The sequence below is a fragment of the Crocodylus siamensis genome, chromosome 4, assembly GCF_052110815.1.
Source record: "Crocodylus siamensis isolate JL-2025a chromosome 4, ASM5211081v1, whole genome shotgun sequence".
In the NCBI taxonomy this organism is placed as follows: domain Eukaryota; kingdom Metazoa; phylum Chordata; order Crocodylia; family Crocodylidae; genus Crocodylus; species Crocodylus siamensis.
This window is the reverse complement of record NC_143398.1, coordinates 151434628-151449797: the sequence shown is the minus strand read 5'-3', so window position 1 is coordinate 151449797 and position 15170 is coordinate 151434628. Positions and strand designations below refer to the sequence as shown.

Here is a 15170-nt window from a genome sequence, read left to right as displayed (position 1 = left end):
GGTGGGGGGGGACAAGGGGCAAGGGTTATACCCCACCTACTTCTCTGCACTGCCTGTCCTATCACCTGTATGCTCCCTACTGCCTTTCCTACCACCTCGCCTCCTGCCACTACTTCCCCCACTGGAGCAGTGTGGAGAGGACAAATTTAAAATGACTCCCCCCCCAATAATTAAAGTCTATACATGGACAATTGCAACAAATTCATAATTTTTCCAGGTATAGAATGTGATTATTGGGGAGGGGGTCATCTTGAATTCAAGGTCATCTTGGATTCAGGTAAATATAGTAAACAGTCTTGCTAATTTCAGTAGGACTTCCTTTATAGGATGGGGATACTCTCTCTCAGTGAGAGGCAGAATGGGATCCTTAAACTCAATGCAACAAAAAAAGTGTATTTCAAATAGCTTTCCAAACACAGACTGAATATGCATGGTGACATACATCTTTTAATTAATACTTTTGCTTTACGGTAGATACACTGTTTGGACCACCTACCCTCAAGAGTACCAGCAAACCATGCCACAATGCACATGAGCTGAATGCAGCTTTCTTTTTATGCAATTTGTGCTTGTTAATGAAATGGAGTAAAAAAAAGGGTCAAGTGATATTGCCATGACCCCAGTGATTTTTTTCCTTGCACCTGATTAGATGCCTGGTACTTACTCTCTTTTTCCATCTCTCTAACTGCCACCGTAATAATTCTCAGGGTTCACATGCAGTAGTGTACAAAAGCTCAGCACTTATCAAAATTAAACCTTTTACAGCTAGCTGCTCCTGTCTGCGAGGGGCTCAAATGAGAAGGCTTATTTGATTAACAAGGTTTGTGGAGTTCTTAGAAAGCTGATTGATTAGCAAGCACCAAACAAGAGTATTAGAATTAAGTTTTTCCGTCTAAGACCACAAAGAATATTTAACCTGGATTTATCCAACAGTGCCTTTTGAGCTGCTCTACTGTTCTCCAGGTAGTGACTTGTAAATCGAACCAGCTTGTTCTGCTGTTAGAATCACCTATTCTGTTTAATATGCACTCTACATGAACTTGTTAACAAAGCTATTTTTACACACAGAAATACACAAATCTGTAGGGACCTGCTGGGTATAAAGAAGGGAGTCGGAGGAAGAGATGATGAACACTGCACATGAAAGCTGCTTTACCAGCAGACTTTTTGGAATGAAGACCCGTTGCCTCATGCTGAGATGCTACAACAGTTAAAATCTTAGGAAACTGAAGAGAAGCAGGCCGCCCAGGTCGTATCAGATGTAGCCATCCTATGCAGCCCTGCAGCCTGACTGCACAGTTCATGGTTTAAGCTATTTCAGCCTCAATTTTTTAATGCTCACTAACCACCATCAAAAATCTCATTTAAGAAAATGACATTTAAGAGGGGAAGAACCTGAAGGCCCTCGCAAATGCTTACTTGCAGGAAGAAACATACACATCCATTCCATGATTGGTTCAACTGCACAACCACAAATGCTGCTTCTCCCAGGAAGATTCAAAATGCAAAGCTGTTATTCTTTTGAATCTTCAGGCAACTAAAGACTGCAAACAAAGTAGCGGACTGCAACAAACATGCCAAGCCCTGTATTTTATATTTTATTTCATTGTCTTGCATAAGGCAACTGGTGATCACTCATAGTTTCTAATTTATTTAAATGGTTAGCAACTAAGACTTAAAACTCTGTTTCTTGCTGGAACTTGATGTACGAGTTTTCATCTCAGAAGCACGTGATTCTGTTACCAGTTTTTTTTTTCAGTAGCAGTTCTTGAACATTAACAGTTGGCTGCTTTTATGTTGTCAGAGCGAAAAAAACCTGGAAGCTAGTCTGGGGTTAAAATCAGGTCAGCATTTTCACCAGTTACTCTCCTTGCAAGAAAAGAATTCAGTGGCTCACAGGAAAAAGCAATGACCTGTTTCTATCTCTGGTGTCACCTTACCTTTCACCTCCCCAAACTTCCTTTCCTTTTACACCTTAAGTTTTGCACTTATTAGGAATTTTGCCAGCTACAAGAAGAAATGTAAATGAAATAAACTTTTAAGCCTTATCATAAGTGTCATAAGAATAAATATTTAGCTGGTGCTTTTCCTTTATCTGCAGGGCTTATTTTTTCTTCTCAAGGCACAATTATCATCTCTCCATCACATAACCAAAATATTTTAAACTGAAATTCTGAAGATCATTTATATAATGCATAAGCTAGTGAGACTGAGCCTACAAAATGTGGGGGGGAGGGAATAATGATGTACAAAAATGCTTATAACCTAGATTGTACTTTTCTAACAGAACTGTGATAAGAAAAGTAAGCTTAGAACTATACAAACCAGCTGCCTCACTTGTATGATTTATAAGATCGCTAAACCAACTAGTTTGTATGTTTCAGAGAAACATGTGTTCACGTAAAGAAAGAAAACAGCTCCAGTTAAATAATATAAAAAACCAGCAACCTTCCTTAAATTGAAAAAAAGAGTAGAAAAAAAAATCACCCTGTTCTTAACGCACATAGGGATAACCAATGCTGCAGCCAAATAAGAATTGTTAATGCCACCACAGCAATTGCAGTTAAAATATAATTTGGGATATAGCAGTAAATGATAGAATAAAATGTTGGGGTAGGAACCTACATCTCTCATACAACTAAACAAATGCAATTAATTGAAGGAAGCAGATTAAAATCAACAGATATTTTCCTTCATGGGAAATGCAGAGCAAAACCCTTTAGAAGTGTGCATAGATCATCAATAGAATTCATCTAAAAGAGAAACTGGGAGTTTCCTTTTTAGGAAGTACATATTCCTGTCCTTGAAGAAGTGCAGAGTGCTAGAGCCTGAAGGACTCTGTATTTTTAAAGTATTTGATACATTGAATGGCTAAATATGCCAACTTTGTTCCCACTGGACAGTACAGGGCTTCAAAGTAACCAACACTAGCACAAACAATGAATTTATTCTGGAGCTCAGTAAGCAGGAGATGGCGGCCAATTCATTTTATTTATAATCGGGATGTAAAACCATGGGAACAAGATCTAGAAAACATCCAGGAAATTCACACTAATCAAATAATTCAGAAGGAACTGGACTTGCAGAGCACCAGTGGAACTGACACATAGGCTGAATTCACACTTGCAGGCACATGCAGTTTATGATGATACAAACCTCTTTGTTGCGCCACAAACTGCAGGTTGCAGGTTAAACTGGGTGTGGTGTTGCTAATTTGCAGCACGGGGGCAAAATTTGATACCAGGACTTCCCAGTAGCAAAAAGAACCCCCAGAAAAAAAACAGCGTAAAGCACACCAAAATAGCATGCACCAGGACAAATGCTGAGCTCCTCCTGGCTCCTAGTGTGCTGCTCCCCCATCTCCACGTGCCTTTCCATAGCTGGCTGGGATGCTGGGTGCCTCAGCGTGACGGCTGCCTGCCAGCTAGCCTTGCACTGAGGATCCATTGTTAAACTTCTATATCTTCATTTATGCACCTAAATGTAAGCATATAAATAAGGAACTTGCCTTGTGCCCCAGCCAGACACCCCCCACCCCTGTAGTACACGTAGTCCAGCCAGAGCAGCACACTGGGAGCCAGGAGGAGCTAAGCACAGGCAGTTTGCCTACAGCGGGACTGTGTCCCACAACAAACTGCATGTGCAGGGGTATGCGCAGAGGCAAAAAGTAGTGGCACTAATATGTGCTGCTACTATTTGTGCTGCTGTGTAAGCACATGCCCCTGCTTGTGTGGATGCAGCCATACAGACCAATTTCTAAATATGACTTCCCAAGATTGGGGCCTTACAGCTATATATAGTTGCTTAAATACCCATGTTATCCACCAAAGTCCCAAGGCACGTTCCTTATTTATATGCCTAAACCAGAAATTTAGGTATGTAAATGAAGATATACAAGTTTGACAATGGATCCACAGAGACCATCAAAGTAAATGGGTAAAATGATGTTAAGATGTGCTCAGATACATTATGGAAAAAAAAAACCAATTTTTTTATACCAAGTACAAATAACAGGCAGGCACAATAAGATGAGTTTGTTGCTGTTTTTTGTTGTCCTGAAACCAGACCTTTCATAATTATTTCAGTTTGGACCACATCCTAGTAGCAAAGATTTCTGGCTCATCCCCAAATTTGTGATCACATCCCACATCCCAGAGGAAAACCTAGCATCTGTTTAAGTGAAAAGTAATATTAGAGAAGTATTCTGTTGTTAGATGTCTTTAATGTGACTTGGCAGCTGGAAGCAAGAAGGCGAGACAAATGCCATGCGACTAGTCAGCTCTCTGAAACAGTTCAGGAACCACTGTATTTTATTTTAGCATACAATACAGAGGTGACTTACGATTGTGACATTATTAAGAGGTAAGAGAACACAAATGATGTGCCAGCAAACTAGTGTCCTGGTTTCAATTGTTAAGAAACTGAAACCAAAGAATTCCATATGGATTGCACATAAAAGATGGAAAGGAGGCAGACTGTAGCTCGTAAGCTGCTAGGGAAATGTGGGTTGACATACATCAGGAGTATCAAACTGTTTTGGTCCCACAGGCTGGATGAGTGATGCTGCATGGCCCCAGAGCTGCTGCCACTGGGCTGTGTTGCACAGCCCACGCTGCAGTGCATGTTACTGAAGCCATTGCCAGGCTGCACTGTATGGTTCAGGAGCTGCCACCACTGCCACATATCCATGGCTCAGAAACCCACAGGAAGCACCGGGAGGCATCAGACAGCTCCATGGGCCAGATCCAGTCCATGGGCCATATTTTTGACACCTCTGACATATACAGTGTGGAGTCTACCCTAAAGGAAGCAGGGGAGGGGTTTTTTTTGTTGACAACCAGCTGCTAAGCAATTGGGCTCTGAAGAGAGAGAAAGTGCAGTGCAGCTTCCTACTTCTAGGGAGTGATGTGCTACTAGAAATGCTCCTGCCCAGATTCCTGGAGATTTACAGCCTGAATGAAAGAAGCAAGACTGTGCCAAAAAGAGGCAGGTATGTCTAGGATGCAGACCCTCAAGGCATCTAATAATATGTAGCAGTGTTACAGTGGATCTTTATGCAAAATGAGAGTGCAAACTCAATTTGAAAATGCATGTGTAGCTGTTATACTGCATGTCCCTAATAAATATTATCATGGAATGGAAGGGTAACTCTATTTATTTCTTCTCTTCTCATGTATGGGAATTTCAGAAGGCAAAATCTACATAGTATGTGTCTTGCAGTTCCCAACCATATCTAGATATTGGCATGAGACTCCTAGAAGCAAGGAGTCTGGTGATCCAAAGTATATGATAATGGGATGGCTTTGAAATAAACTACATGTATGCATACTTATAAACAGATACATAATATAGTAACTGTAATTGGCATGAGATAATATTTCTATTTATCAGCTCAGGCGAAAAGGGGAGGTACCGTTACTGAGGAAAAGTGAATCTTCTAAGGAAATGTGTAGCTCTTCCCCTATCATGAATAAAGATTGAGAAGAATACAGGAAAGGAAAAACCTGATCCTTGCCCCTTTGGGAAGAGAGGTCCTTAAGATGAGGACCTCTTCTCTCTGAGAAGAATACAGGAAATGCTGTTATATTCCTTTCAGATGCATTCTTGGTTAGGGTGATCACTTTCAAAAGGGTTTACATCCCAAGACTTCTGACTCCTACTTCAAGACTGTGCACCTGTCAATCTAACCTGTTGAGAGAAATCCTCTAAGCATTTCCTGTATTCTTCCCAATCTTTATTCACGATAGGGGAAGAGCTACACATTTCCTTAGAAGGTTCACTTTTCCTCAGTAACGGTACCTCCCTTTTTCACCTGAGCTGATAAATAGAAATATTATCTCATGCCAATTACAGTTACTATGTTATTCATCTGTTTATAGGTATGTATACATGTAGTAGAAGGCAACTGTAATGCATTTAGCAAGGCTTCTACACTGGGAAAGCATCGAAAGGAGAAACCTGATCCTTGCCCCTTTGGAAAGAGAGGTCCTTAACATGTGTTCTCTCAGCGATAACCAGACTAATCTTACAAAAGGTGTGAAATGTGTCATATTTGGAGAAGATTCTGTCCACTGTATACTGCATTAAAGATCATTCCACAGCTTGCTTGGTCATGCAAATAATCATCTCTCAGTGTGATTAGGAAATACCACAGACTTATATCATACCTCTAGAAGTCTCTAATTTAATGACAAAACTGCATGTCAATTCCTACAATAAATCAACTTCCACAGTGGTCAAAATATCCATACACATTAGAGAAAAGAGCAGAAGTATGGAAAAACTAGACCTGGTTGAAAAAATTCCTGCTGAACTCTTTTTTTGTTGGAAGAAAGGAAAAAAATAGGGAAAAACTACTCCACAGTTTTTCAGAGCTTTCCCATATTTCCTAGATGGAAAATAACTCACAGGCCTAGACACGAACTATAATCTGGTCTAACCCAGATACTATGTTGTCATTCATGATTCCCAGGATAACTTCATTTAATGGATCTTGCAGATTGAACAGACTGAGGTTCTGACCAAGGACCACAAACAGAGAACAGCGTTATGCTTCAGAACTCACCCAGAGGTCATTAAACCACTGAATAGCTAATTTGGAGTAATTTATAAAATACCATTACAAAAGCAAAAGGGATATAAACACTTGCCACTTTCTGGAAGTGGAAATGCTGAAATTAAGTCTAGATTTCCTGATCAGCCAACCAACAAAACAATGACTAGGAAAATTATAAAATTTTGAGTCTGGTTTGTCCATTTTCTTTTATCATGTTGACAGCTACAAAGGTATACAATTCCTTCAGCCAGCAAAACATTCAATATTGGAAACATGAGAAGGACTACTGAGCTAGAAACATCCTACTTGATTTACACAGCAATTCATTTTTCCTCAATTGTGTCTTTTATTGGTATTGAACTAAAATACCACATCCAAATGTGTTTCTTTCCATTCTACATACAAGAGCTACCATGTTTAAATGAATTCAAGACAAGGTTGAATTTAAGATGACCCCCCTCACCAATGTTTAGTGCGGCATGAGTCCCCATTCATGATGCATGCCCCATCCCCTAATGCACTGCTGCTCCATTCCTCAGGTGTGTTACTACTACCACACCCCCCCGACCCAAGTGCGTCAGGGGATACAACAACAGTGTGAGTTGGGGAAGGGGGAATGGGGCAGCAGCACAGGTCAAAGCAGTGCGTGCTGCTGTGACATCCACCAATGTGCTACTGTCCCATCCCACACTTATGCTGCTGCTGCTTCCCTTGACCTGCGCTGCTGCTGCTTCCCTTGACCTGCACTGCTGCTCTGGCTCTGGCCCTGGGCTAAGACTGGGGCCAGGGCAGATGTGGAGATCTGGTACTCAAATCTAAGATGAAGCTCGTTTCCCCCCCTGTAGACAGAGGGTAAAAACCTCATCTTGGATTTGAGTAAATATAGTACTGTAAACAGCTTGGACAAAGTATGAGGCTATAGGCTAGGTTTGCTGATGGTTGTGCTGCAGAAAACTAGCGAGCATGGGAGGAAGAAGGGGAGCTCATTCACCTAAAGGTTCAGACAAGTCACAGGTACAGACTGCAGTCATTCATAGGGGACATACAAACTGTAATAGGTCTCGTTCTCTTGGGAGTACTGTCCTTCCAGTGGTCAACCACAGGGGTTGAGAACACTGAAAATGCTTTCTGTTTCATTTTAAAACAAAAAGAAGATTGAAGGTGACTGATGTGACAACCTCACAGGAAAAGTGTAGGGACTACTCTGCATAAGCTAATTACTGTAACTCCTCTAAAACTACGAAGCCAACACTGTTAGATTAGGAAGGGTTACTATTTTTAACTTAGTGCAGAGACTGACAAAAACAATTGCGACTAATCTCTCAATATCACGCACTGTTACTGCAAATCCTACAGTGCTTTGGTATATAAGCGCCAGTATTATGTGCTCTTCAGCATCCAGAAATGGTGACCGTGGACCAAAAATGTAACCTTACAGACAGAGGGAAAATGTCATGCAGAAAAAGTAGGATTTGGGGAAGAAGGTTGAAAAGGAGCAAAAGAAAGCAAATCTGAGAAAACGGGAAGAGGAAGACAGAGATAATACTGAGGAAAGAAGGAAAAAGCATACAATGAAGGAAAAACAAAGTTTTGCCTTCTTTATATCTTCATTTTAATTTTTTCTAGGACTTAAAAAACCCCCTCTTAATCTCTTTCATCCTGATACTCATGCCAACATTAATTCGTTTTGCACAATTTTATCAAACCCTGGAGAGTGAGAAATGGAGAATACCTCCACTCAGCCATATTAGATGGTAAAAATCTGAATGATGCTAGCATGTCCTGTTAAATAGTAGTCAAGTCAGACAGCCCCATCATGTAATCTTAAACACTACCTGTTCACCAAACACAAAAAATGATTGCCTAGGTTAGTATTACAAAAAAAAAGCTATATTACAGAGAGAGGACACTACTTACCTATAATACCACTATCTCTGCTTTCAAGAGTGGATGTAGGACTGGTAACAGCCCCATAGTTGCAATCCTTGGATGTGACGTTTGTACTGACTGGAGGGAGGGTGGAGCAGGGACTGTTGGCTGGTGGTGAGGCTGTGCTGCTTGTCAGTGTAGAGCAGGGACTTATCCTCTGAGTTACCGCTGAGGTCTGAAAAAACGAAACCAGAAAAATCATTCACCATGATCAATTACTGTGAAAAAAAAGTATTTCTGTACCTCTCGCTTGAGAATTTGACTCATAATAAAGAACAAAAAATGGATTTACTCTACAATGTGAAAATGCCCAGTGTACTCAGACTCTGCATCTGGAAAAAATGAAAAGCACTGATAGTTTGTTTTACATTTCTTTTACAAAAGACCCTATGCCCTAAGTTCAACTGGAAATCTAGAGAAGTTTGTACAAGCTGAGATTTACTGGGAGCATCTACATGTAATGCTATGTCACCATAGCAATGTGCTACAGCAACGTAACATCTGCAGGCAAAACCTGTGATGCCACGGCTACATTGTCATAGTGACGCACTTCTCCCCCCCATTATAGAGCATCGCTACAGCGATGTAGTGTCTAAAAATAACCATGCATGGTGCACACGGCGCAGTACTGGCTGCTACTGTGCTGTCATTTATTACTTCCTTTTGGAAGTAGTAAAGACAGCGCAGGAACAACGGTGCCATGGTGGCACACGTAGACGCATCCACTGTGAAGTAACTTTATTGTTTGTGTGTCATGACTCAAGTTTGTAGGGTAGTTTAGCATTTTGCTTCCAGTGGGCACATCTACTTGAGAGATTTACTGTGGAGCCGACTAATTAGCTCTGCAGTAAATGTCTCGGCATCTACACATGCACTCCTATTAGAGAACACAAAATGAATAAACTCTGCAGAAGGGTATTACTTGTAAATACAAGTACTACCCTGCGGAGAAATGTCTTCATGCACAGCAGTGCACATATAGACACTGACCTGGCTGCCTGGGGCATGAGGGTGCTTCAGTACAAGGGCTGCCTGCTGTCAAGCCCTGCAATGAAGCACCCTCATGCCCCAGTCAGCTCCTCTGGAGCCCAGTGAGCCCAGCTGGATTGGCCCTGGGCTGGCAGGCTGACCCCCTGGACCTCCTGCCAGCTGGGGCTGCTCCAATCTAGCTCAGTGGGCTGCAGTCCACATGCCTGTGTAAACAGCATGCCCAGGAGCTTCTCAGGAGCCATAAACTCTGAAGCAATAAGCTCCAGAGTTTATCACTGTGCATTAATGGGATGTGTAGGCGTGCCCAGTTAGTATGCAGCTGTGCTAAACCAGGGGTGGGCAAAATACGGCCTGCAGGCCACATCCGGCCCGCCAGGCACTTTCCTGCGGCCTGCAGCACCCCCCCGATGAATTGCACCCAAACCAGCCCTTCCACCCATGAGGGTGGGAGTGAGGTGCCCACATGTACAACCCCCAACATACCCTACTAGGTCTCACTCCCACCCTCATGGGTGAAAGGGCTCTGCCCAGCCAGCAGCTTCCAGGCAGGGCTCCTGCTGCAGCCAGAACCTGCTCGCTTGGGGCAGCAGGTAGGGAAGCAGTGGGGCTGGTGGGGGGGGTGGAGTTGAAGGTGGGCAGAAGCGGGAGCACAGCATGGAGCCTGCACCCAGAGGGGCAGTGGGAGTCTGGAGCTCAGCTGGACAAGGTGTAGGAGTGTAGGGACTCTCCACTTACTCCCCCCATGGCATGCAGCCCCAGCTGCTAGCAGCAGCAGCAGATCGGGAGAGGTCAGGGCCTTCATGCCTGGTGCAGAAGCCTGGTAGTGTGCGGCTCTGGCCAGCACTGTGCAGGAGGAGGGAGCGGAGCCTGCCCTATCGCTGGGGCTCCACACCGCGCACCTGCTGCTCCAACACTTGCTACAGGGAAAGCCCTGCACTAGAGGCTGTTGCTTCCTCCGCTCCCTGCTGTGCAGGTCCCTGCACTCTGCCAGGAGCGGAGGGAGCCCCGGCTCGTTTCCCTGTAGAGTCCAGCATGGGCCTTCCCCACTGTGAGTGTGGAGCTGTAGCCACGCAGCACAGAGCCCCTGTGATAGAAGCAGCAGGGCAGGCTACGCGGGGGTGTGCTCCTCACTCACAGCACAGCACTGGCCCCCTTTATTGCAGGGGCTCTGCATTGGGCGCCTCCAGTTTCACACTGACAGTAGGGAAGCCCCGCACTGGACTTTGCAGGAAAACAGGAGGCAGGGCTCCCTTCACTCCCAGAAGACTACAGCGACCTGTGCAGCAGGGAGCAGGGGAAGCAGCAGGCTCCAGTGCAGGACTTCCCCTGCTGTGAGTGCTGGAGCTGTAGGCGTGCAGCGTGGAGCCCTGGCAATAGGGCAGGCTCCACTCCCTCCCCCCGTGCAGTAGTGGCTGGAGCCGTGCCTGCACCAGGCACGAGCACCCTGACCTCCCTGTCTGCTGCTGCTGCACACCACGGGGGAAGTGTGTGGGGGGTCTCTACACTCCTCACCCTCCCTTACCCCACACACACCCACTCCCTGCCCCCACAATTTCCACCAACATATACATACACTCCAACATATCCTATGCCCCCCAACACAGCCACATCCTCTCACAAGCCCCCCACACTCCCACGCTCACACAGAATATAAAAGAGTGACACTTTATTTTTGAGTTATTATACAATCCCTTCTATATACAGTACACAATCACAAGTCATGACAAATACTTTTTGTAATAAAATTAAAATATAGTAGGTGTTTGACTTCTAGTGTATGATTTGTTTTTTTTCTGGTTCTAAGATAGTAACCCCCCCTTCCCAAGAGGACAAAGGGAGGGACTTCTGGTGGCAAAGGTCAGGGTTTGGGTGCCAAAACTACTTATGCGGCCCCCGACAGCTCGCCAAAACTTAAGTGGCCCTCCACCTGCAACAACTGCCCGCCCCTGTGCTAAACAGAAAACAACCCCCTCCCCAATGTATCAGTATTACCTGGGAGACTTAAGGTAAAATGTTTTTACTTTTCAATATGACCAGAGTTCCTGGTGACAAACATACTGCATTAGCTCACCTTTATTTTAATGCTTATTGCAAGAAATAATGCATACAGGAAATCTTATAAAGATCTCTGCATCATTTCTATCGGGTCAGCAGTCTTAGCTGGCCTTTTGCAATTTCTGTGTTGTTTTGTAATGGCTTCTTTCATTCAAGAAAAATAACAATGCTCTTTTGTGCCCTAGTGAAAGAAGTGCCACGTTGCACATCTTAATGAAGGAAATCCTTTCTCCAGTAGAAATGGTTTCCACAACAGGTGCAGAGTTTTCAGATGTTACAGTAGCAATGTATTTCCCTTAAAAGGTAGGACAAGTTAAAAATGTGACACCAGAAAATAGATTTGCATTTTAAAACAGTAATCATCAAAAGGACCTATGAGATCCTTGTAAGGGAATCCTGGTACAAAGGAATCCCAGCAGACTTAATGACGCAATACTATGAACAGAGATTTTTGTTGAAGTAATAAAAGAAGCATAAGGTTCCCAGGGGTAAAAATGAAATCTTCCATCTACTCCTAGGCTATAGAACACACAGATGATGTGTATATTTCCCTAACAAAAAAGGATACCTGCTTCTAGAGATACAGATTAACTTGGTTCTATCCCATCCTACGCAACAGGCAACCCTCGCTTAACGCGGTTTCACTTAGCGCTATTTCGCTATAGCGCTTACTTAAAAATCATACCTGATTTCACTTCACGCTGAGCCAGTTTCGTTATAGCGCTCAGTGAAGCAGCAATGGCGGCAAGAAGTGGTGAGTGGCAGTGAGTGGGCGGTCAGGGCCAGCAGGAGCCCAGGGCAGGGCAGCTGGAGTGGGGGGCCTGGGCTGGCACATGGGTCCAGAGTGGCTGGCAGGTGGGGAGAAGCGGCAGTGGCAAAAAGCAGCAAGTGCGGGAGGCAGACATGAGTGCAGAGCTCCTGCCAGTGGTGGCAGAGGCCCAGGGTAGGGCAACAGGAACACAGGGCCTGGGCTGGCACATGGTGCTGGAGCGGCTGGCAGGCAGCAGGGTGGGAAGAAGTGGCAGCGGCAAGAAGCAGTGAGTGAGGGGCCCTGTGGTGAAAGAGCCAGCAGGAGTGTGGGGCGTGGGCTGGCATGTGGGGCCAGAGCAGCCAGCAGGCAGGCGGAGGGGTGGGAAGAGGTGGCAGTGATGGTGAAAAGCTACAACAAGCAGCAGTAACCAATTATTTCTATTTACATTAATGCCTATGGGGAAATAGGTTTCGCTTAGCGTGGTTCTGCTTAATGCTCTGTTTTCCCAGAACCAGTTAAGAGCATTAAGTGGGGGCTGCCTATATTTGGATACAAAAATGTCACACAGTGGCCACATCTACACATGTGCTTAACTGCAGACTAGACTAATTAGCTGCAGAGTAAAGTGTCACTGTCTACATGTGTCATGGTATTAGGCTACAGTAAATTAATTAATGCTGCCATAAGATAGTTCTGTCAGGGACAGTACTATTTTATGCCAGGGTATAAACTGCAGTTAAATGCATGTGCAGACACTGACTGTGCATAAATTGTGCCCAGTCAGCAGGGGTCACACTCCTGTCTGCTGCCTAGCCACACGGCTCTGCATTTTTAGCACCCTTGTGCCCCAGCCAGCCCCTCTATCACCTGACACTGCCACCTGAAGCCCCAGGCTGACCCCCTGTTGCCCCGGTTCTGGAGTAAACTGCTCCACCCCAGCTCTAATTGCTGTTGTCCTGGGCGCACTTGTAGATGCTGTGCATGGGACTTTACTCTGGATCAAACTGGTCTGGAGTTTATTGCTTCTAATTAATTGCACATGTAGGTGCACACAGTGCAGTTACTGAGGTACACCTGGTTGGGGAGGAGATACGTGGCCCATAACCAAGTTAAAGTGATTTTATCCATCAAATGTAGTTACTTATTAAAAGTTACATAGTACTGTACATCAGACCATGCACATAACTGCTGTTAGCATTTTTCTAGAATTAAGTTAAAAAAGCTAACTTTTAAGCCTCTTCCAAAAACTGAATCTGCACAACCTGCACTAAAAACAAACTCAATATCTTCAGTATCCCTGCAGGAATAATTCCTGATTTAAGTTCCAGTAGTGCTCATACACATTTCAGTTGTTAAAGGGAAGCCAGCACCTCAACTCCTCCCCCACCACTATAATGCCTATCAACCTCACTGTGCATTATATGTATACTTATGGGTACATTTTCACTGAAGTGCCTATTTAACGCTTACGATAGTATGAAAGTGATTTTGTAGCTATGATGTTCCAAAAATTATGTGTGAGGCAAAGATTTCGTAGGGTGCTATCTTTTATAGGACCAATTATGTAGCTGGGATAAGTCTAATATCCAAACTACACAGTTAGTCCAATAAAAGATATCATCCTAAGAAATCCTTGTCTCATGCATATTTAATGTTTATAAACTTGCCTCTACAAACACATTGGTTGCCAGAGATGAGAGCAGCAAACCAATGTCATTTTCTTTGTATACTGACCATCAATCATAGTGCTCAAGGTAAAGTTTCCATACTTGATCCACTGAATCACTGAGCTCTCCTGTGTAGCTTGGAGACTCAATGGACCATGTAGTTTTGCTTACAATGCACCAAATCTACTCAGTAGCTCAGCACTGTTGATATCCTCTGAACAGACTGGTTCCCTCAAACCACGTTTAGAAGAGAACCATTACAAGAAGAGAAAGTTTCTTCTCATTTCCTAAAAGCTTAGTTGCACTGCTGTTACCATGTTCTTCTTGCAATTGTATCTGTTGTCCGATTAAAATGTTTAGCCCCCTGCATAATAATCTCTTGCCATCAGGTAAAATGATATTGGTGTAGAGGAAATCACAGTAAGAATTAATTTTAATAGAGCTGTTTGTTCTACAATTAATATTTTTATAGCAGTTATATAAAATTCACGACATTTTTAAAGTATCATTTTAACTCAGCATTGCTGGGAAAACTCAGTATGGAAGTGCAGTGCTTGCAAACTACAGGCATTTTTGAAAGGTTAACATTTTCTTTGCTGGCATAAAGCTTGAAAACTGATTAAGACTGACAGTTTATATGTAGTAAGCCTGTGTGAAGCAGCTAGTATTCACTTCAGGATTCAGATTGGGCCGATTTGGGGGACAGTGATTCAATTCGGTGATTCTAATCATTGTCCCGAATCGACTGCACCCCCTGGCATAACAAGGAATAACGGCAACAAGTTGTTGGAGAGGAGGTTTAGATTAGACATCCATAAGAACTACTTCACAGTCAGAGTGGCTAGGATCTGGAACCAACTTCCAAGGGAAGTGGTGCTGGCTCCTACCCTGAGGGTCTTTAAGGGGAGGCTTGACGCCTACCTGGCTGGAGTCATTTGAGCCCAGTTTTTCTCCCACCCAGGCAGGGGGTCAGACTTGAAGATCTACAAGGTCCCTTCCGACCCTACTTCTATGATTCGGAGATTCAGCTGCTGCTGAATTAGTTGACTCTCCGAATCATACAGGCCCCATTCCCCACCCACTCTCAATGGCTGCACTGCCTGCCCCAGCTCCAAGCTCTTTAAAAAAAACAAACAAACCCTGACTCGCCGGGTACTGCCAGGTGTGTGTGGGGGGGCGATCCCCACTGCCCCCCACTGCCCCACAGGGGGGTTTGCACAAG

At 44.0% G+C, this 15170-nt stretch overlaps 1 protein-coding gene across 10 annotated transcripts in view; it reads right to left on the bottom strand.

Annotated features, from left to right (window-relative positions):
- TANC2 (tetratricopeptide repeat, ankyrin repeat and coiled-coil containing 2) overlaps positions 1-15170 on the bottom strand; it is a 780830-nt gene that overhangs the window by 241413 nt on the left and 524247 nt on the right. For all 10 annotated transcript variants that reach the window (XM_090044146.1, XM_090044147.1, XM_090044150.1 and 7 more), the window contains one exon: positions 8474-8660. In XM_090044146.1, the coding sequence (XP_089900272.1) occupies positions 8474-8660 (187 nt within the window). The remainder of the gene's footprint in view (positions 1-8473; positions 8661-15170) is intronic.